The 22,892-nt window shown below is 34.9% G+C and overlaps 1 protein-coding gene across 1 annotated transcript; it reads right to left on the minus strand.

Annotated features, from left to right (window-relative positions):
• Positions 1 to 537: 537 nt before the first annotated feature.
• On the minus strand, positions 538 to 4,287 carry LOC107809138 (NAC domain-containing protein 73). The gene is made up of 4 exons (XM_016633734.2): positions 4,075 to 4,287; positions 3,634 to 3,889; positions 3,307 to 3,496; positions 538 to 1,286 (listed from the first exon to the last, which is right to left on the minus strand). Exons 2-4 carry the CDS (start codon positions 3,790 to 3,792, stop codon positions 721 to 723), a joined length of 915 nt encoding a protein of 304 aa, XP_016489220.1. The 5' UTR covers positions 3,793 to 3,889; positions 4,075 to 4,287; the 3' UTR covers positions 538 to 720.
• Positions 4,288 to 22,892: the final 18,605 nt, after the last annotated feature.

Raw genomic sequence — 22,892 nt, forward strand, 5'->3', positions numbered from 1 at the left:
CAAGGTTACTTCCACAATGGTTCATAATTTACAACAACATATATATACCCAGTATTATCCCACACAGTGAGATCTGGTATGGTTCATAACTTAATATTCTATGATTTTCAGCGCTCCCTAGAAATGCTAAGGGACCATATCAGCTAGATAAATAGCAAATGTTATGTTGAATGTATATGTTGGCCAAAAGGATGTTATGTTAGGTAATAAGTAGACGACCTCTTTTTGGGTGATGGCATCACCATTTATGTTGTAATATGAGGTCAGGTCTTGTCCACTTCACTGTGCGTTTTTGCTAATACAACACCGCCCAGATCTCCACTGGGTTACTTAAAAAACAAAATGCACCAGCATGAAAAGAGAGGGATAACATATCAATCTACACTGCCAAGAGGTACAAAAATTACAACAACAAAAAGAAATTACAAAATTAAGCAGAACACGTAATTGTTCACCTTACATCTTAAATTTAATACATAACTCTTGAGGAAAAAGACGAATAATGAACACTGTATTATCTACTTTGAAGACAGAAAGTTCCTAAATAACAAGATTGTCATTAATAAGTTCGCTCTATCTTGCATGACAAAGACAATAAATTCCTCATTTAGCAGCTCAATGTTTAACTTATTTGACTATTACACGTTACAACAACCATCACCACCCCAACAGTCATTTTCATCTATTATTTTAGTAATTTTGTTTTTGTTCCCTACTTCCTCATTTCTCTTTGCTTGCATTTGAAGGTATAACAAAGGATGAGCTATCACCATGAACAACCAAATTTTGGATTAGCTGAGGTGAGCTATCTCTATTTTGGCTCCCAATATCGTATGAAATGAAAGGAGGATTATAATAATCGACAAAATTCGTTGTTTTCAGGATAGGACTATCTTGCCTGCTTAAAGATCTTGACTTGTTGTTGTCAACTGGTTTTCTTATGCTTAATGATCCACATTGTCTAGGTTGTGTTTGGTAGAAAACTTTTGAAACAACTAATTCTCCATCCTTTTCCTCCTCATTTTCACCTAAGTGATATTGGTGCATTACCCAATTAGTCTTCTCAGGCTTTCTTTGCCTACCATAGTTTGTGTAGAGTACCAAAATTTTCTTGTAACCTTTCAAACCTCCACCTATGTAAACTGGCCTGGTTTTGCCTGTTTTGTGCCATCTTGTTTCTCCACCATCAATTTCAGTGTGGACCTTTCGTCGTTTTCTAGTCCCCGTTGTGTATGCCTTTGATGGCCGATGAAAGAAATGACGTACTTGACCATCCTTGCTCACCCCTGCATCCAGTAGCGTATTCGGGATTTTTAGTTAATGGAGGCAAATTAATAGTACAAAATTCTAATGTATCAACAACTTCTTTGGGGTAATAGGTTCAAATGGAGTATGTGTATATATATACTATACACACTATCCTTGCTCATCCCTACATAGTAGAAATGAAATGTTTTCTTAGAAGATGACATATAACTTTTGAAAGAAGTTGGAACAGTCATAATAGCAAAAGTTCCAGCAAGGACGGCTCAAACATATGTGTGGCCTCGAGGTCTATTTTTTTTTTAAAAAAAAAATTGTTAATCATTTTTTTATAATCGATTTTCTCTAATAATACCTTTTCAATTGATAGTATAGCCAACAAATTTAATCTATCTTGAGATATTGTTAATCTTAAGTAAGATTTTATCAATTATAAATTTGAAAACTTATTTTCTTTGAGACAATTGTTATAGAAAAATTCTACATTTATACGAAAAGTACCAAATATTATGTTTTTAAATACCTATAAATCTATTATTTCTAAAATAAAATTGGGGGCCTAAGGCAAAAGCCTTACTTGGATCTACGTTAGAGCCGGCCCTGAGTTCCAGTATTTAGAGGTAATGGAACCAATAATACTTAACAATTCATCTTTTATTTTTCTTTGTCTTCTTCTTCTTTGCTATATTAACTAAGTCATCTAACACTTAATTATAAAAATAAAAAATAAAGTACTGAACAAATCATATTCATATTAACTTGCTGATAAACGATTCCTAACATATATTCTTTTCAGTAGTCACAGTAACGAATAAAGAATTTACTTGATCTATATATGGTAAAAGGCTTATATAGCATATTACCATACGTCAAGCCAGCTTGTTCCTATTTCATCTAATTAGATTCACCATCTTATGAATCGCTCATTGCTTACCGTAAAACTGCTCTAGTTTAATATGAAATAATCATATAAAAATTTTTACAACACGTTACTTAATTACCATCTATTCCATGTTACCAATAATGTGGATTATATAGAGTTACCAACAATTATTTTTTAAGTGACCTGATTATGTAAATATTAATTTCTTCTAGTAAAGTTAATGCATATGATCACTTAAACTCATGCATAATTAGGTGTATAATATGTTGTATAAGACTCCCATAAGACACTCCATTGACATTGATATTTTGGAAACTCTAGCAAGAAACTTTTATCTTTTCTGATTTATATGACATGAATATATCTTTTTACCAAATAGGTAACTTAGATCCCTTAACCAAGTATTTTCCACTTTTGGATCATTGAAGAAAGAATGAAATTCTCAATATTCCAGTTGGCACCCTCAACAGCCACTAATAAAGGGTGTTTTTATTAGTAACAACTCCTCAAACCAAGTGACTAAAGGACATGAACTTGTAGAATAAAAAGCCAGAAAAGGAGGAAAAAGCAAGAATATATTAACTGAATTTCCTGGCGTGGAGTTTCCACAAAAAGAATGAAACAATTGTTTAGAATCCAAATGCTATAAGCAATTAACTTTTGCAAGCAAACCGTCTCACTTGGGAAATTTCCTAAACTCTCAGTAATTAATTATGACACTTAGCACAATATTACGTACATACAGAGTTATCCCTACTGATCGAAGATTTCACAAAAAATGAATCAAAGATTAATATTTAGTAAAGAGAAAACTGCCTAAATTAGGAAAATTTATAATTTAACAGTGAATAAGAGTGTCCCACTCTAATAACAAATCCGAATATAAATCCTGAAAGGAATAAAATCCGGACAAGAAAACATCATATCTTTTAAGTTTATCTACTTTCATTTTTGTGAATTGAAATATGTGATTTTAAACTCTGCATGTGCGAGCTTGCTCAAATTTATTGTCGGCACCAAGCCCGGATAAAGAAGGAGGATTGCAGTAGATTGACAACAACCAGTATAATTAACTTGGTCAATTTATGATGAATTCACACAGTGTACAGAATAAGTTGTTGTAAATAGATGATTTTAATTGGAATAAAATGGAAAATTACCAGGTAGTTTCTCAGGATGAGTGTAGCAAATGCCATTTTCGCCATCAATGGTCAAAATGAATTCATCAATAAGGGGATGAAGTTTAAGGGTATCTGAAAGGACCTTTGCTTCCAAATGCTCAAGAATTTCATGGTCCGATGGATCAAACTTCACTCCAGCTGGTAGACCAGGCAAATCATGTATTCCCCTCTAGTAGTTCAAATTTTGTTTTCATTACACACTCAAAATAAGTAGAAAAGAAATTGCACCTATTAATAATTTAGTTCATTTATAGAACAATTACTGTTCTTGAAAAAAGAAAATTAATCATCATTAGTATCAAATACCTGATTTTGAAGCTCTATGCTTTGTCCACACGAAGGACAAGTAATGATTCTAATTTCATGATCAACTTTTGAGGTGATCATAATATTACTTTCATCTGATGGAGGAGCTGATATTATAGGGAGAGCTGTTTCACCATTGGATTGATTGCGCCATGTCATATTCTCTTTGATATATATTGCTCTTGCTTATGCACACATCCCAAATTAATTAATTTGGTTAATTTCTTTCTCCAGCTTCGTCTACCTCCTCTCCGAGCTAAGCAAAATCCCAACAAAGGTAAGAAAATACACAAGTAAGGTGTAAAGACGAGAACAAAAATAGTTAAGCAGAAATTAAAGGAAGATATGAGTATTTAAGCACGTTTTTTGAAGTTAAATATATAAAAAAGTCTTCTTTCATGTTCGTTCTTGATGTTGGGAGGGAATTGAGATCTCTCTTACTTTTTGTAGTTTCTCTTCTTTTCTTTGCTGGAACTGTTCCTATGCTAGATTGCTGAGTTAAAACCCTGAAAGAGAGAGAAAGGAGAGAGAGAGGAAGAAAAAAGGTCAGAAATACCTGTGATAGGAACAAACTAATTTGGAATTAATATTTTTTTTTCTTGAGATGAGAAGAAAAGGTGAGAGGGGAAGAAAAAAGGAAAAAGAAAAGTAAATCAGTTGCTTGGACGTCAAGTTTGGTTATGTTTATGTTAATACACATGCACCAGAATACACATGTATACTAGAGAATAAATAACAGTTTTGAAGTCGCTTTTCATACTAATCTTTGATTCTTAGGGGTCGTTTGGTACACAGGATACAGTGGGATAAGGTCATTTATTCCGTCATTTCCAGGATAAATTTATACCGTCAACTAAATGTATATGGTATTAATTTCATCCCAGTCTTAATACAGGATATCCCACCTTATATATAGGGAGAAATTCAAAAATAGCCAGATTTACAACTGGTCGTTCAAAAATAGCTCAGTTTCAAAAGTAATCGAAATTTAGCCACTTTTCATGTAAAGATAAATCTGAGCGAAAACACTGTTCAAAACCTAAAAAATACGCCGGTATATTATACTGGAGTTCCAGCATAAGTATGTTTGAACTCCAGCATATTATACTGGAGTTCCAAGATAAGTATGCTGGAACTCCAGCATAATATGATGGAGTTCCAGCATAAGTACACTAGAACTCCAGCATAATATACTGGAGTTCCAGCAAGTATAATTGTCCAGTATAATATACTGGAGTTTGGAGCACCGGTGCTCCAGTCTCCAGTATATTATACTGGAGTCAGCAAAGTATACCGGTCCAGCATAATATGCTGGAGTTCATATACAGGTGCACCGAACTCCAGTATATTATGCTGGACCGGTTTCTGTTGCAGCAAAATAGTGGCTATTTTTCATTGACTTCGTAAACGCTGGCTATTTTTGAATGATCAGTCCGAAAGCTGGCAATACCGTGCTATTTTTACTAATATATCCCATCAAACTTGGGTTTATATTATTCCACCTACCAGATAGGATTAATTAGTCCGCCTACCAAACGACCCCTTGTATTTTATCCATATATAAACCAAAGTATAAATAACAGTTTTGAAGTCGCTTTTCTTACTATTCTTTGATTCTTAATCAATATTTTATCCATGTATAACTGTAGAACCAAAGTAATTAAATTAATAAATGGTTTATTAACTTAACCTTGTGCAAGGAAATAGTGGTATTAAGAATAGTATAGAGTATAGAAGGGGGAAAGAGAAATTCTTGGAGGACATTTCACCTCTTTTAACAAGAAGAAAGAGAGGGCGCTGTAGCTGCAGTGTCAACCTGGAGTGTTCTTAAAGCTATATATATAAGACAGGTTTGGTATATACATCTACATACGTACCAACAAATGTGAAAGTAACAAACGCTGAATTACAACCTAACTTGTATTTTCTACTCTTTCTTTTCTTCGCGTAACAAACTAACCCGTACCTCACATTTTAATTTCAAATATTATGTATATCTACCTTCTTCTAATTTTTGTGTAACAATATTTTAGGTAGAAATTGTTATAAAATAAAGACTGTAAAGTAAAGACAAGTATAGAGAGAAACTGTTATTTTATTCGAATTCAAACTGATGTACATAATGAACTGAAATCTCTTCTATTTATAGAAGAAAGGAAGCTGTTGTGTAAGCTGCTACTATACCAGATATGAGTAATCTTCTACTGAGAGCAATGTTTATCCATAACGGAGTACTGAAATGATAAGCTTATTATACCCGATATGGATAATCTTCTATCGGGGGTAATGTTTATCCATAACTGGGTACTGAAAGGATAAGCTTATTATACCCGGTATGGATAATCTTCTACCGGGGTAATGTTTATCCATAACTGGGTACTGAAAGGATAAGCTTGTTATACCCGGTATGGATAATCTTCTACTGGGGGTAATGTTTATCCATAACCGCGTACCGAAGTGATAAGTTTCTTCAGAAAGCTTATTTTCAATAAAGTACTAAATAGATAAACATATTTAAGGTGGAGTCCCATATGGATAAGCTTCTTCAGGAAGCTTATTTACAACGGAGTACTAAATGAACATCCATAATATAATATATTTATAACACTCCCCCTGGATATTCATTAAAAGATAATGTGCCTCATTAAAACCTTACTAGGAAAAACCACGTGGGAAAAAATCCTAGTGAAGGAAAAAGAGTACACATATTTAGTAATACGCATTGCTAGGTGCCTCATTAAAAACCTTATAAGGAAAACTCCATGGGAAAAAACCTTAGTAAGGGAAAAATAGTGCATCGCGTATTTTACTCCCCCCGATGAAAACCTTGTTTCAAATATTTGAGTCTCCGCATTCCAATCTTGTATACCATCTTCTAAAAAGTTGAAGTTGACAAAGATTTAGTGAATAAATTTGCTGGATTATCACTTGAACAGATTTGTTGCACATCAATGTCACCACTTTTCTGAAGATCGTGTGTGTAGAATAATTTTGGTGAAACGTGCTTCATTCTATCTCCTTTTATAAATCCTCCCTTCAATTGGGTTATGCATGCAACATTGTCTTCGTATAGAATTGTGGGTCTTTTCTCACATTCCAAACCACATTTTTCTCGAATAAAATGAATTATTGATCTCAACCATACACATTCGCTACTTGCTTCATGAATAGCTGTTATCTCAGCGTGATTTGAAGAAGTAGCAAAAATATATTGCTTTGTGGAGCGCCATGATATGACAGTACCTCCATATGTAAATACGCACCCGGTTTGAGATCGAGCTTTATGGGGATCAGATAAATAATTTGCATCTGCATAACCAACAAGATCTGCACTATCTTTGTTAGCATAAAACAAACCCATATCAAAAGTTCCCTTTAAATATCGCAATATATGCTTAATCCCATTCCAATGTCTCCGTGTAGGAGAAGAACTATATCTTGCTAGTAAATTAACAGAAAATGCTATGTCAGGCCTTCTAGCATTAGCAAGATACATTAGTGCACCAATTGCACTGAGATAGGGTACTTCGGGACCAAGGAGTTCCTTGTCCTCTTCTGGAGGTCGGAACAAATCCTTATTCACTTCAAGTGATCGAACGACCATTGGTGTACTCAATGGGTGCGCTTTGTCCATGTAAAAGCGTTTTAAGATCCTTTCTGTATAGGCAGATTGATGGATAAAGATCCCGTCTGTTAAATGTTCAATTTGTAGACCAAGACAAAGTTTTATCTTTCCAAGATCTTTCATCTCAAATTCTTTCTTAAGATATTCAGTTGCCTTTTGGAGCTCTTCTGGAGTTCCAACAAGATTTATGTCATCAACATAAACAACAAGTATAACAAATTCTGATGCCATTTTCTTTATAAAAATACATGGACAAATAATATCATTTATGTAACCTTCTTTCAGCAAATATTCACTAAGGCGATTATACCACATGCGCCCGGATTGCTTTAAATCGTACAAAAATCTTTGTAATATGATTGATTACATTTCCTGAGATTTTGCTTCAGGCATTTTAAATCCTTCAGGGGTTTTCATATAAATTTCATTATCAAGTGAACCGTACAGATAAGCTGTAACTATATCCATTAGATGTATTTCAAGCTTTTCATGTAGTGCTAAACTAATGAGATATTGAAATGTTATGGCATCCATAACAGGTGAATATGTTTCATCAAAATCGACTCCAGGTCGTTGTGAGAATCCTTGTGCAACAAGGCGAGCTTTGTATCTTTCAACTTCATTTTTATCGTTCCCTTTTCGCACAAAAACCCATTTATGATCAACTGATTTTATACCAGCAGGTGTTTGGACTACTGGTCCAAAGACCTCTCTTTTAGCAAGTGCCTTCAATTCCGATTGAATTGCCTCTTGCCATTTTGGCCAATCAGATATTTGTCGACATTCTTCGACAGATCGAGATTCAAGATCCTCACTATTTTGCATAATATTAAGTGCAACATTATATGCAAAAATATTATCCACCACTATTTCTAATCAATTTAAATTAATCCCATCACCGATCAAACTTATTAAAAGTTCCTCACTCACATGAGCTTCGGGTTCATTGATTTCTTCAGGAATCTCAGAACTAATCAGATTTTGGGTCTCTTCAGGAGATCCCTTCATAGTATCGTTTTGATCATTTGTCGATTTTCTTTTTCGAGGATTTCGATCCTTAGAACCCAAAGGCCTACCACGCTTCAGGCGTGCTTTAGGTTCACTATCTCTCATACTAGTAGATGGTCTTACTGGGACATCAATTCGGATAGGCACATTATCTACTAGGATATGTGACTTAGTTATCCTTTTCAAATCAGTAAATGCGTCTAGCATTTGATTTGCTATATTCTGTAAATGAATGATCTTCTGGACCTCCTGATTACATATAGGGGTACCGGGATCAAAGTGAGATAATGATGAAATTTTCCACACAATTTCTCTTTTGATTTCCTTTTTCTCTCCCCCTAATTGTGGAAAAATTGTTTCATCAAACCGACAATCTGCAAATCGAGCAGTAAATAAATCTCATGGCAATGGTTCAAGATAGCGAATAATAGAGGGTGATTCAAACCCAACATATATTCCTATCCTTCTTTGTGGTCCCATCTTACTACGTTGTGGTGGTGCTACTGGCACATATACAGCACATCCGAAAATTTGTAGATGGGAAATATTTGGTTCATGACCAAAAACTAATTGTGACGGAGAATATTTATTATAATGTGTCGGTCTGAGACGGATAAGTGATGTTGCATGCAAGATAGCATGGCCCCAAGCAGTAGTGGGCAATTTTGTTTTCATAAGTAGTGGTCTTGCTATCAATTGCAGGCGTTTAATAAATGACTCTGCAAGACCATTTTGAGTATGAACATAAGCTACAGGATGTTCAACTTTTATCCCAACGGATAGACAATAATCATCAAAAGCTTGAGATGAGAATTCTCCAGCATTATCAAGGCGAATAGCCTTTATAGGATAATCTGGGAATTGTGCCCTTAATCGAATTATTTGGGCTAATAGCTTTGCAAACGCCAGGTTGCGAGATGATAGTAGGCACACATGAGACCATCTTGAAGATGCATCTATTAGGACCATAAAATATCTAAACAACCCACTTGGTGGGTGAATAGGTCCACATATATCCCCATGTATACGCTCTAAAAAGGCAGGGGATTCAATACCAACCTTCATTGGTGATGGTCTAGTGATCATTTTTCCTTGATAACAAGCATCACAAGAAAATTTGTCATTTGTAAGAATCTTCAAGTTCTTTAATGGATGCCCACTCGAATTTTCAGTAATTCGTCTCATCATTATTGATCCGGGATGGCCCAAATGGCCATGCCAAAGCACAAAAGTATTTGAATTCGTAAACTTCTGGTTTACGATAGAGTGTGCTTCAATTGTACTAATTTTTGAATAGTATAAGCCAGAAGATAAAGTTGGTAACTTTTTTACAGTGCATTTATGGCCAGAAATATTCTTTGTAATACAAAGATATTCCCTGTTCATTTCATCTATTATCTCAACATGATACCCATTTCGGCGGATATCTATAAAACTCAACAAGTTTCTTCGGGACTTGGAGGAGAACAATGCATTGTCTATAATAAGTTTTGTTCCCTTAGACATAAATATTTTGGCTCTTCCGGAGCTTTCAATAAAACTTATATTACCAGAAATTGTTGAAACATTTGCTTTTTCCTTATGCAAATAAGAAAAGTATTTCTGATCGTTGAATATGGCATGAGTTGTTCCACTATCAATAACACAAATATCTTCATAATTTGTCTTTGATCCAAATATAATCTGAGGGTTATCCATATTCTTCAAAATAACATAAATAAAATATATTATAGTAAACATCATTATCAAAGCATAACTTTTATTTATGTACAACAATTACATAACCATACTATCTATTACAAACAACAAAAATAAAATATTTACATTTCTACAGATTCACTACCGATTACATGACTTGTTTCTCCTTTTGGGAGTGCAAAGTAATCAGCTACATCCAAATGCATGAAGTCTAAATTATCTTCAGAAATAAAATTTGCTTCAGCATTTTTCTCTGTCTTCTTCAGGGAGGCTTGATAAAGCTCAACCAGGTGCTTTGGCGTACGACAGGTACGTGACCAGTGCCCTTTTCCTCCACATCTATAGCATGCATTTTCTGCATTTGGCGCTTGCACCGCTTCATGCTTTTGTTCCTTCCTTTTCCACTGCTGGTGGTGAGGAGGATTCTTTGGTGCATTATTATTATCATGATTGGGGTTTCTTCCCCGACCACGGTCATGACCACGACTGGGGCCACGACCTCTTTTAGCTGGGTGGAAGTTCGTCTCATTCACTTCAGGGAATGGACAAGAACCAATAGGTCGACTTTCATGATTTTTCATTAATAGCCCATTATGTTGCTATACTATAAGAAGATGTGAGATAAGTTCAGAATACTTTTTAAATCCCATCTCTCGATATTGCTGCTGCAGGAGCATATTCGAGGCATGAAAAGTGGTGAAAGTTTTCTCCAACATATCATGATCAGTAATATTATCACCACATAATTTCAATTGGGAAATAATTCTGAACATAGCAGAATTATACTCACTGATAGATTTAAAATCTTGTAGCCTTAGATGAGTCCAATCATAACGTGCCCGTGGAAGAACGACCATCTTCAGGTGGTCATATCTATCTTTCAAATTATTCCACAGTATGACTGGATCTTTAATAGTGAGATATTCCATTTTCAGGCCCCCATCATGGTGATGGCGTAGGAATATCATTGCTTTGGCACGGTCTTGGTTTGATGCCTGATTTTTATCCTTGATGGTGTCTGCCAGACCCATCGCATCAAGATGAATTTCAGCATCAAGCACCCAAGACATGTAGCTTTTGCCCGATATATCCAGGGTTACAAATTCAAGTTTAGAAAGATTTGACATTATTTAGGAAAAGAAAGTTCTTACCTCTAATACTTTCAAAGTATTTGCTCGAGATGTCAGAGTCTCGTGCTGATAACGTGTTATAAAATAAAGACTGTAAAGTAAAGACAAGTATAGAGAGAAACTGTTATATTATTCGAATTCAAACCGATGTACATAATGAACTGAAATCTCTTCTATTTATAGAAGAAAGGAAGCTGCTATGTAAGCTGCTACTATACCAGATATGGATAATCTTCTACTGAGAGCAATGTTTATCCATAACGGAGTACTTAAAGGATAAGCTTATTATACCCGGTATGAATAATCTTCTATCGGGGGTAATGTTTATCCATAACTGGGTACTGAAAGGATAAGCTTATTATACCCGGTATGAATAATCTTCTACCGGGGATAATGTTTATCCATAACCGAGTACTGAAGTGATAAGCTTCTTCAAAAAGCTTATTTCCAATAGAGTACTAAATAGATAAACATATTTACGGTGGAGTCCCATTTGGATAAGTTTCTTCAGGAAACTTATTTATAACGGAGTACTAAATGAACATCCATAATATAATATATTTATAACAGAAATAAGGTTTTTTGAAATTTATGCTAGTAATTGAATTATGTTCTCTTATATAGGTGACAGGCTATAGGATGTAGGAAGAACAGTGGAAAAATTCTTATTTTCACATTACATAAACTTGTAGCAGCCGACACGTTTAGGATATTTTTATAAGTTGTCTATTCAAAACGATAGTCATTATATAATTATGAAACTAAAGCTTATCAGAGAAGCCACGCAACGCGAAGCTTAACGAAGAAGCTTAATTTAGTCTTTAGGGTTTTTCTTTAACGTATGGACGAGGGTTTCTTTGCGAGGATAATGTTGAGACTCAAACGTTTGTTATTCTCAATATTCTCAGAATTTATGGTGTTAAACATGTCATAACATTTTAATAAGTAGAAGCAGAGACGAAGTCAGAATTTAAAGTTTAAGAGTTTTGATTTATCTCGAAACCCATAGATCATTTTAGTATTGGGTTCGTAATTAAATATTTATACATATTTGATGAACTTCTTATTATAAATATAGTGTTTAAGTAAAAGTGACTGGGTTTGGCCTAACCCGCACTTATAAGGTTAGCCCCAGAAGAGCATGTCAATAACAATACACTTGAAACTTTAAAATTAAAGTTTTCAAATATAAAATGATGTATTCGTTTTTGAACAAACTAAAAAAATGTCACAGGAATAGGGGAAACATGTTGACGTTCTGGACTTTGACTATTCTCTCCATCGTTCAAATTTTATGGAATATTGTCCGCAAATCAATATTGTGGGTTTGATTTTATATTGCATACATAATTCTGTCACGAACTTTACTTGTAATTTGGTCCGTCATTACGTAGTATTATAACAAGAAAATAAATTTAGCCTTTTCTTAACTTTCCATGTATTAGCTCTCCTCATTTTCAAAGAACTTCTTTTAAATCACTTCTAATAAATGCACATGAGGGATGTATAGTAGGAATTAACTCGGCTTGTAGTGAAAAGGAAAAGAGTAGCGCAAGAACAAACATAAACGAAATTGTATTCTTTAATGCTAGATGTATATAAGGGAACCTAATTATATTACTGTTATGAAATGCATATTATATGAATGTCCACTAATCAAATATAACTCCACTACTCTTTTCCATTATGTAGATAACCCACACTACTTCTCACCATTATAGTTGTAACTCTCACACCTCCATAACCTCCCCATGATCTTCCCCATGTTCTCATGAATAGTTAATACCATGTTTATGATATCCATTTGTATACCTCAATGTCATCCTATAAATGGAGGGTTTGAGCATTACATTGTACACACTTGAATACATGGAAGAAATAAGAAGCTCTTATCTCTTGCTCTCTATATTCTTGTCTATTTTCTTGTCTTATTACTTTGAGCTAAATTTCTTAACACATTATCAACACGAATTGCTATTTTATTTTATACTTCGTAAAAATGATGAAAGAGGCAAGGAATTGATTTTGGATTATTAACAGTGGATATTTTCTTCAAGTAAGATGTCACACTTAATTTTTGATTTTCATTTTGTTTGAGTGAACTTCCTTCTAATTAGAAGGCAGAGAAGGTTGATTCTCTTAGGTTGCATATCTCAACAGTCATGTATTAGATCTTAAAACTGAGCAAATTTATCTTTACTCTCACTTATATATCCATGTCTATCCGATATCAATAACTTTAAATCCTCTTTGATATTCCTTACCGTTCACCCAGTGGGGAATTAGAGAAAAAAAAAGAGGGACACTAGAAGTAGGAAATCTTTGTATTTTGAGTAGATATTGAGCAGTCCATAGAAGTAAATTATTAAATTTTGTGACTTGTGAAACTTAAAGAGTTTTCTTTATACGCATGCATGTCTAAGTGAGCTTGTGGTAGTCAGAGATACTTTGTTTTATTCTTCCAAGTCATAAAGGTAAATTTTGCATTTTATCTCGTTAGAGATATTTGTGGTAAGAGTGATTTTACCATTCCCAAAGATATATGCACATGCAATTATACACGCACAGGAAAAAAGAAATACTACAAGATGCAAGGCATCTATGGCATATAAATAAAATAATAAATGTATTGGTGACACTATTATGTATGTTTGTGATAATGTCATATGTTGTATATTGTTCAATTTATTTTTTCTTACATGTATTAGTTTAACATTTTTCATTACCTTATCAGTTAAACATGTAACCATACATTAAACTGTGAGTAGATTTCGTTGTTTTTATTTTTTTGCAAAGCATTATTTACCTTTTTAGTTCATGAAGAATACATGCAAGAGATTTTGTCTATTTTATTTATATTTGACCAAGTCATGTGTTATTGTTCGTGAAAAAGATCTATGATAGTTCTAATTAAAAATTCGAACTGATAATTTTTTAAAGGCTCAAGGGTGATTCTCAGTAGCACTTTGGCCTATTATGTTATTGGTTGGGGTAAGATGGTGGGTTCAAGTCCTATCGCACCTTGAAGTTAAGACACCGAGTTTAAGTACTAGTGTACCATGATAATAAGATGTTGAGTTCGAGTCTCAACGTATTATGGCCTAACAAGCCTTTATATGGGTAATGCATTGGGATTGAGTACCAATGCACCATATTGGTGATATAATGATAACTAGTAAATATAATGTTAATTCATGAAAATGCATGAAGTTTGTCCCACTTGATTTGCTCTATTATTGAAGTGAATGTGATAGCGGTGCATAATAAGTCTAAATGAAGACAAGTGGTTGACTAATGAACGTGGGTGTGCCAAAGACCAAAACAATATAGTCATCATTATGGTAAATGTAAAAAGGAGAACAGTAAGGGTTCTCAAAATAATCCTTCAAAGGTGAAGGAATTGTATATCATTATGGTCTGAAATTATGAGACACACTCAAACGATTATAGTCCATTTTTTTAAAGAATGCGACTTGTGACAAGCATTGCAAATGCAGACTCATTTCTGAAAGTGAATGTGAAAATATACATGTGATATAAATTATGCATAAGAATGTGCTTATGCATGGTTGGATAAATACTATTACTCACCTCTACTGGGAGGTTTGAGAGAAATAAAGATAATAAATTTTACAATGTGGTTACATGACTATATCATCGGTCGCGTATATGTGGTACGCCAAAAATATTTTGCCATGGCATACAAAAAGTTATTAAAGGCAAAATTAAAGCAAGAAATGATTTTTCTTATGATGATTTTGACCATGACAGTTATTAAGATATAATTTTCTCCGTGAAGGAGATATTCACCATATGGATGGTGTGACAAAAGATCTTATAGTACAAAATCAAGAGTTCCGAAAGAATTAATTTGTTACTACCCAGATAAATAAAATTGTGCATGACATTGATATTGTAGTAAGTCTCAAAAAAAACTTTTTGAGTTCCAAACATATTAGCCAAAGTAGTTGGCATTTGAGACTATAAATGAAAGGAAGATTGAATATCTTCATATTACTATAATCATACCGGGTAAATTTGAAAGATTACCGGAATTTTCTTCTATTTGTACTACAGATGTATAAGCATGATGATGGAATCACATGCCTTAGTAAATTAAATATTTACTGAAATAAATATTAGTTGGCATGACGAGTTGGCCATCCCGGTTTAATTATGATGCGAAAAATAATTGAGAATTCACATTGGCATATATTAAAGAAATAGAAGATTCTTCAAGAATTCTCTTGTGTTATTTTTCTCATGATATACCAGTTAAGGTTAGGATTGAATCCCTTGATATCTGGAACGAATAAAAGGTGATATATATGTATGGGCTCAATCACCTGTATGTGGACCGTTTACTATTATATGATTTTGATAGATGCATCTATTGTATTGTCACATGTGCGTTCGTTATCAACTTGCAGTTTGATTTTTGCAAACTTGCTCAAATTGTTAGAGCACAGTTCCAGAACATATATTATGATAATTTATCTTGATAATGCTGGTTTAAATCCAAGTTGGTTTAGCAGACACTACTAGAAATTACAGCTATGGCAACCCTTCAAAAACCATTACAATAGATACACTAATCGTCCCTGTAGGGCTATTGGGACGGATTTTGACGCGTTCCGGGATTCAGCGTTCCAATAGGTCTATTGGAACGGTTATTTGCAACGGTTTCAAAACTGTCTCCATATATAAGGATATTGTAACAGTTTGGGCTGCTACTATTGTTCTACCTATAGGAACGGTTTTCTTTTCTGTTGGGACGGTTTTAAACCGTTCTGGTATAATAATGCAACCGATTTTATAAGTCTATTGCAACAGTTTTCATGATATATTGGAACAATTATTAGTATCCTATTGCAACAGATATTATAACATATTGTAACGGTTATTAGGTGTTGCTCTTATTATTTGCTAGGTCTATTAGAACGATTATATTCTCTATTGCAACAATTCACAATTATAATTTCTGATATTTATGGAAGCAAAATGAGAAATATTTTCCTATTCAATGAATTTGTTTACACCATAACTTATATTAACCACAAAATAAAATTAAAATATCCAGCTAGCATTATTCATATACAAAAACAAAATATGAATACATTGTTTGATCAACAATTCAAAAGTCAAAATAGATGAGTTTGCATACAAAAAGTTCTAAACTAAAATATCCTTAAACATAATAATAGAAAGTCTAACAACGATCAACAATACTTAAGTAAGGTCTTCGTCACTCCTTTCATCCGCAATTGTTGCACCTATAAAAGACAATGGGAAATTAAATAAAATTTTTAGGATAATTGAATCACAAAGTAATTGAATGACCAATTTGATAACTCGAAAATTATCAAACTCTCTAAATTCTTAAAATTTTCAGTAGAGTTTCCTTTGTAAATATGACTATCCCAAAATTTTCAACCTGCTCAAAACATCATTTGTAAATACCACAATTCCAAATTTTTCAACCTTCTCAAAACATGATACAATTTTCATGCAAAACCTAAGATCCATCCACAAATCACAAGATGAGTAGTTATACTTTAAGCAACACACAACAAACTAGAATCCATAATAGACAAACCAAATCAAACAACTCTCCAGCCTCTTTTTGTAAGCAAGACAATCTGCATTAACTTCTTCTAACATTATTACATCACAAAACAACATCACTAAAATAATATTAAGTCTGACAACTATGGAACAATCCAAGAAGGTTCCAAGCAGCTACCATGTAAAACAATCCAATCCTCAATACTCGAACTTCAGACTGCATTTGATATGATCTTTTGATCCCACTCTATCAGAACTATTGCTACATTCACACAATTGCCTCGGATAAAACTAAATGAATACTAAAAACTTCGCACTAGAACATATAGCAAGAGAACTAGTAATGGTCAATGTCAATCACAATGTTAAAAGAAATGAAATTCAACTCTTCAATAATTCAAAAGTAATATAGGTGTTCCAACACAATGAAAATACATCCATATAGAAAAATAAGCATTATATGAAGAATATAAAACAAGGCTGCAAATACTAGTATTTAAATAGAAATTTGATATGAGGTGTATAATTTAAGATACATCAATGTTTGTACGTATCTTGCGAACAAGTTATGATAAATTCTCTCTATCACAATTGGTTCAGAGTTAGGAACCAAATAATTTTCATCTAGAGATATGGATGTGCTATATGATTTAAATTTTCTACCACAACATACAAAGATGGGTCATCGAAGAAGGTTGAGAATATGTGTTGGTGATCCCAATATTAGGGGGAAAAATAGGCAGCTGAAAAAGTAATACATGGAATGAATTTGTCACAACCCGGATTTTCCACCCTCGGGAGTCGTGATGGAGCCTACTAGTGAAATCTAGGAAAGCCAATTATTCCAATTGTTTAACCCTTTTCATTTTAAATCCCTTAACAGTTGTAAATTAACATTTTATAACAGCGGAAAACTAAATAAGCGGAAGAATAAAATTTAACAATTAAGCCAATACCAATACGAATCAATAACATAAACCACCTAGAGCTGGTGTCACAATCTCACGGACTATCTAAGAAAATTACATTAAGTCTGAAAAGAAAGTACATGTCTATCTTTGAAATATAAAAGAATAGAAAGAAACTAGATAGGGAGGGGACGCTAAGGCCTGAGGACTCCTGTAGGACTACCTCGGGTCTCTTGATAGACTGAAGGCAACAACCTCTCTCTACGGTCCAAATGCTTCAGTACCAGGATCTGCACACAGTGCATAGTTTAGTATCAGCACAACTGACCCCAACGACCCTCGAGCCTAACCTCGGCAAAGCAGTGACGAGGCTAGGACACGACTACCAAATAAACCTGTGCAGTTAAAGCATATATGGCAAGAAATAATAACGGAAACTAGCAGTTAAAAATGGAAAGGGGAAACATGTTGCGGGGAAATATCAAATACCAATAGTAACTTAGGAGAAAAGCATAAAGAACATTTTAAGGTTTATATCAGTAAGAATAAGGAAACAGTAACAAATCAATATCCACTTTTATTATTTATTGTTGCGGCACGCAACCCGATCCAAATCATATAACACTATTGCGGCGTGCAACCCGATCCAATCATATATCATTTTTGTAGCATGCAACCCGATACCATATAATATTGTTGTGGCATGCAACCCGATCCCAATATACAATTCAATACTAATCACAAATGAATCCCGACAAGGGAACAATAAGGAAACAATAATGTCCCGACAATGGAATCAACAATGAGAATAAGCACATCCCAGCAAGGGAACCAACGGTAAGAATTAAATACGTCTCGACAAGGGAATCAGCTATAACCAAACTTATACAAACATTTAACTTCACAAATAAAACCTCAACTGGAACCAATACTCAACAACAACCAAATACCACGAGAATAATCATAATTCTTTCCCAACACAAAGAATAAACAACTTAGGCATTTGTAGTATTCATCAAGATCACAACGATTAAAATTTAAGACTCAAAGGCATTCTTGAAACCGACGTATAGATGCTCGTCACCACACCTACACGTCGTACACTACACTAGCACATAGCAAGTAAGGCACAATACCTAATCCCTCAAGCTAAAATTAGGCCAAACACTTACCTCAATGCCACGAACACAATTCAAGCCTCAACTATCGCTTTACCTCTTGTTTCCACCATCAATTCGTTTGTATCTAACCACAATTTACTTAACGATATCAATAAATTCTAATTGAATCAATTATAATGCATTAAAATAGGTTTTCTAAAGATTTCCCCAAAAAGTCAAAAATTGACCCCGGGCCCACATGGTCAAAACCGGATGTTCGAACCAAAATCCGATTACTCATTCCCTACAAACTCAAATATATGATTTGTTTTGAAATCAGACCTCAAATTGAGGTCCAAATCCCCAAAATTTGAAAATCCTAAGTTCTACCCAAAACACCCAATTTTCCCCATGAAAACTCTTGATTTTGAGTTGAAATCATGTGAAAAGATGTTATAGATTAGGAAAATGAGTTATAAACGACTTACAATTGATTTGGAGAATAACTTTTCTTTAGAAAATCTCCCAAGAGAGTATAAGTTTTGAGAAAGTTGTAAAAATGGTTGAAATCCCATCTGAAATTCATTTAACAGGTCTATGATGTCGCAATTACGACCAGGGTTCGCAATTGAAAAACCTTAAGGACCCTGCTACCTTCGCATTTGCGAGATATATGTCGCATTTGTGACTCCTTCTTCTGCCACATTTGTGAAAGAATCATCGCATTAGCGACTTCTGGGAATGTATTGAAGACTTCGCATTTGCGAGAATTGGATGGCCCTGGGATCTTCGCATTTGCGAAAAAATCACCGCACTTGCGACCCCTGCCTACATCGCAATTGCGATGGCGAGATCAGAGGCCTGCTACACATCTGCAACACACCAGTAATTTTCCTATATCTAATTTCACTCCGTGGCCTATCCAAAACTCACCCGAGCCCTCGGGGCTCCAAACCAAACATGCACCCTAACCTAAAAATATCATATTGACTTGCTCGTGCGATCAAATCATTAAAATAATATCAACAACTATGAATTAAACCTCAAATTCATGAAATCACTCAAGAACATCAAAATTATTATTTTCTCAACTATAGGTCCGTTTTATACCAAACCAACTCCGATATTTACCAAATTTTACAGATTCATCTTAATTATTATTTTAAACTTGTACTGGGCTCCGGAACCAAGATACAGGACCAATGCCATCAAGAAAATGCATCAATTCACTTCTAAAAACTTTTATGTTTTCCAGAAAATAATTTTCTTTAAAAATTTATTTATCGGGCTTGGAACGTTGGAATTCGATTCCGGGCATATGCCCAAGTCCCAAATTTTACTACGGACCCTACAAGACTGTCGGATCATGGGTCCGGGTCTGTTTACCAAAAATATTAACCGAAGTCAACTTTATTCAATTTTAAAACCCAATTTTCATATTTTACTTAGTTTTTACATAAAAGCTTTTTTGGAAATGCGCCCGGACTGCGTACGCATATTGAAGTAAGACAAAAAGAGGTTTTTAAGGTCTCGAAATACAAAATTTACTTTTAAATCAAGTGATGACTTTTTGGGTCATCACATCCTCCACCTCTAATACAACCGTTCGTCCTCAAACGGATATAGAAAAGAAGTACCTGAGTCGGGGAAAAGATGGGGATATCGGCTCCGCATATCGGACTCGGATTCCCAGGTCGCTGCCTCAACAGGATGACCTCTCCATGTAACACAAACAGAAGGGAAACACTTCTATCTCAACTGACGAACCTGCATGTGACGACCCGGTCGGTCGTCTTAAGAATTTACGCCTCGATCCCCTATTAACTGCTTTCCCCGAGTTTATTTTTGCTATTTTTATTTGTCGGGATGTTCGGTTTTGAATTTCGGAGAGTTTTCGGACACTCAGTCCCTAAATGAGAGCTTAAATGTTGGAAAGTTGACTGTGGTTGGAACAGTGTGATGATTGTCTCGGAATGGAAATTCGATGGTTCTGTTATCTCCGTTGAGTGATTTCGAACTTAGGGGCATGTTCAGATTGTGTTTTGGAGGTCAGTAGCTAACTTAGGCTTGAAATGCTGAAAGACCAAATTTTGAAGTTTCCGGTTCGATAGTGAGATTTTGATCTGAGGGTCGAAATGGAATTCCAGAAGTTGGAGTAGCTCCGTAGTGTTGAATGTGATGTGTGTGCAAAATTTTAGGTCATTCAGACAAGGTTTGATAGACTTTTTGATCGAATTTAGAGTTTTTGGGATTCTTAGGCTTGAATCCGATGAAAAATAGATTTTTTGATTTTGTTTTGAGCGTTCCGAAGGTTGAAAAAAGTTTGAATGAAGTTATGGGATATGTTTGTAGGTTTGGTTGAGGTCCCAGGGGCCTCGGGATGATTTCGGATGGTTGACGGAAAGATTTTTGGGGTTTGGAGTTGCAGCTTCAGCTGTTTTACTATCATAACTACACTGGCGAGTGTGGGACCGTAGGTGCGGAGCCGCAGAAGCGGCAGATCAATTACAGAAGCAGAAATGGGGAGGTTCAGCAGGAGCCGCAGAATCGGTAGGTTTTCCGCAGGAGCAGTACCGCATTTGCGGATGGTGAGTCGCAGATGTAGAATCTGGTTTTAAGTGAGGAGTCGCAGATGCAACCAGTGTTCCGCAAAAGCGGGACCGCAAAAGTGGTCCTAGGACTGCAAATGCGGTAATAGCTGGGCAACAATATGAAATTTCGAGGGTTTAGTTTCAAAAGTTGGAAATTTAATTTGGAGCTCGAAATCGGGTTCCTGAGCATATTTGGTATATTGGTTCAAGCGGGATTGATTCAGGTTGTACCGACTACTCCACTGATAGGCACAGGCTAGAAGGCTCTCTAGGTTTTTTGCTAAAAGCTTCAAAGGCAATTCTTTACCATGCTTGAACAACAATGGTTGAAGATCCAGGTACTTCCACTCAGTCTTATCACACTTGAGGCGCGGCGCTTTCGTAGAGACTTCGAGGTATATCTGCTGCGTCCGTAGACCGAAGAGTCCCTTTCTATTCTCAGTATTAGTATAGCCCTTTTGTATTTTCCTTGTTGATAGATATTTCTGGAGTTAGAGCTTTTTATGTAAATTCTTAGCTTGTGATTCATGGGGTTCCAGATTTTGGGAGTGTTAGATTGAGATTCTTGTACTGTTATATGCCAGGCAGCTTCTTAAACATTGTTCCGTTTTTTTATCTCGGTTTTTAATTATTTTCTTTCCACAATTATTCTTTTTCCGTATTAATTAGGCTTACCTAGTCGTAGAGACTAGGTGCCGTCATGAAAGTTCACCGGGGGCGAACTGGGGTCGTGACAAGTTTAAATTTCTAGTAAAATGAAATAGGAAAAGGAACATAATTGAAATTACTTAAAGAAAACCGGATTTTCAATAATTATCTCTAGTACGCACTCGTCACCTCACGTACAAGGCATTTCAAACATCAAATATACCAAATCCTAAGGGGAAGGTCTCCCACACAAGGTTAGACAAGCTACTTACCTCGAACCGGTTCAATAATCAACCTGAGACCACGTTCTTGCCACGAGTACTCGACTCCAAATGGCCCAAATCTATTCAATTCAGTTGCATAATGTAAATAACACTTCAATTAACTAATTCTACAATTAAATTCTAAGCTAATACACAAAATTAGCTAAAATGACCAAAACGCCCCTCGGGCCCATGTCTCGGAATCAGGTAAAATTTATATTTTCAGAATCCTCATACTCTCACGAGTTCATGTATACCAAAATTATCCAAATCTAAGGTCAATTCCCAATCAAAAGTCGAATTCTAGATCTAAGAACTTTCTTCCAACTTTTCGCCAATTTTAATCTCTAATCCAAAATTAAATGATGAAACTAACTATAGACTGATGGAATATAAATAGAAAGGGTTAAATAATTGTTACCCACTGATCTCCTCTTCAATTTCCTCCCAAAATCGCCCTCTCTCGAGATCCAAATCGAATTTCCAATTTTTGAAACTAAACCCTCGAAATTTCATATTTCTGCCTAGCTATTACCACATCTGCGGTTGCTTTTGCGGAACACTGGTCGCATATGCGACTCCTCACTTAAAACCAGATTCTGCATCTATGACTTACCATCCGCAGATGCAGTACCGCTCCTACGGAAAACCTACCGCTTCTGCAGCTCCTGCTGAACCTCCCCATTTCCGCTTCTGCGGATCCGCACCTGATGTCCCATACTT

Source organism: Nicotiana tabacum, chromosome 3 (genome assembly GCF_000715075.1).
Source record: "Nicotiana tabacum cultivar K326 chromosome 3, ASM71507v2, whole genome shotgun sequence".
Lineage (NCBI taxonomy): Eukaryota > Viridiplantae > Streptophyta > Magnoliopsida > Solanales > Solanaceae > Nicotiana > Nicotiana tabacum.

Coding starts and splice junctions, on each gene's coding strand:
- LOC107809138 (XM_016633734.2), bottom strand. CDS start 3,792: ATGACATGGCGCAATCAATCCAATGGTGAAACAGCTCTCCCTATAATA. Junction 3,497..3,633: donor GCATAGAGCTTCAAAATCAG/GTATTTGATACT, acceptor TTGAACTACTAG/AGGGGAATACATGATTTGCC. Junction 1,287..3,306: donor TCATCCTGAGAAACTACCTG/GTAATTTTCCAT, acceptor TACTGGATGCAG/GGGTGAGCAAGGATGGTCAA.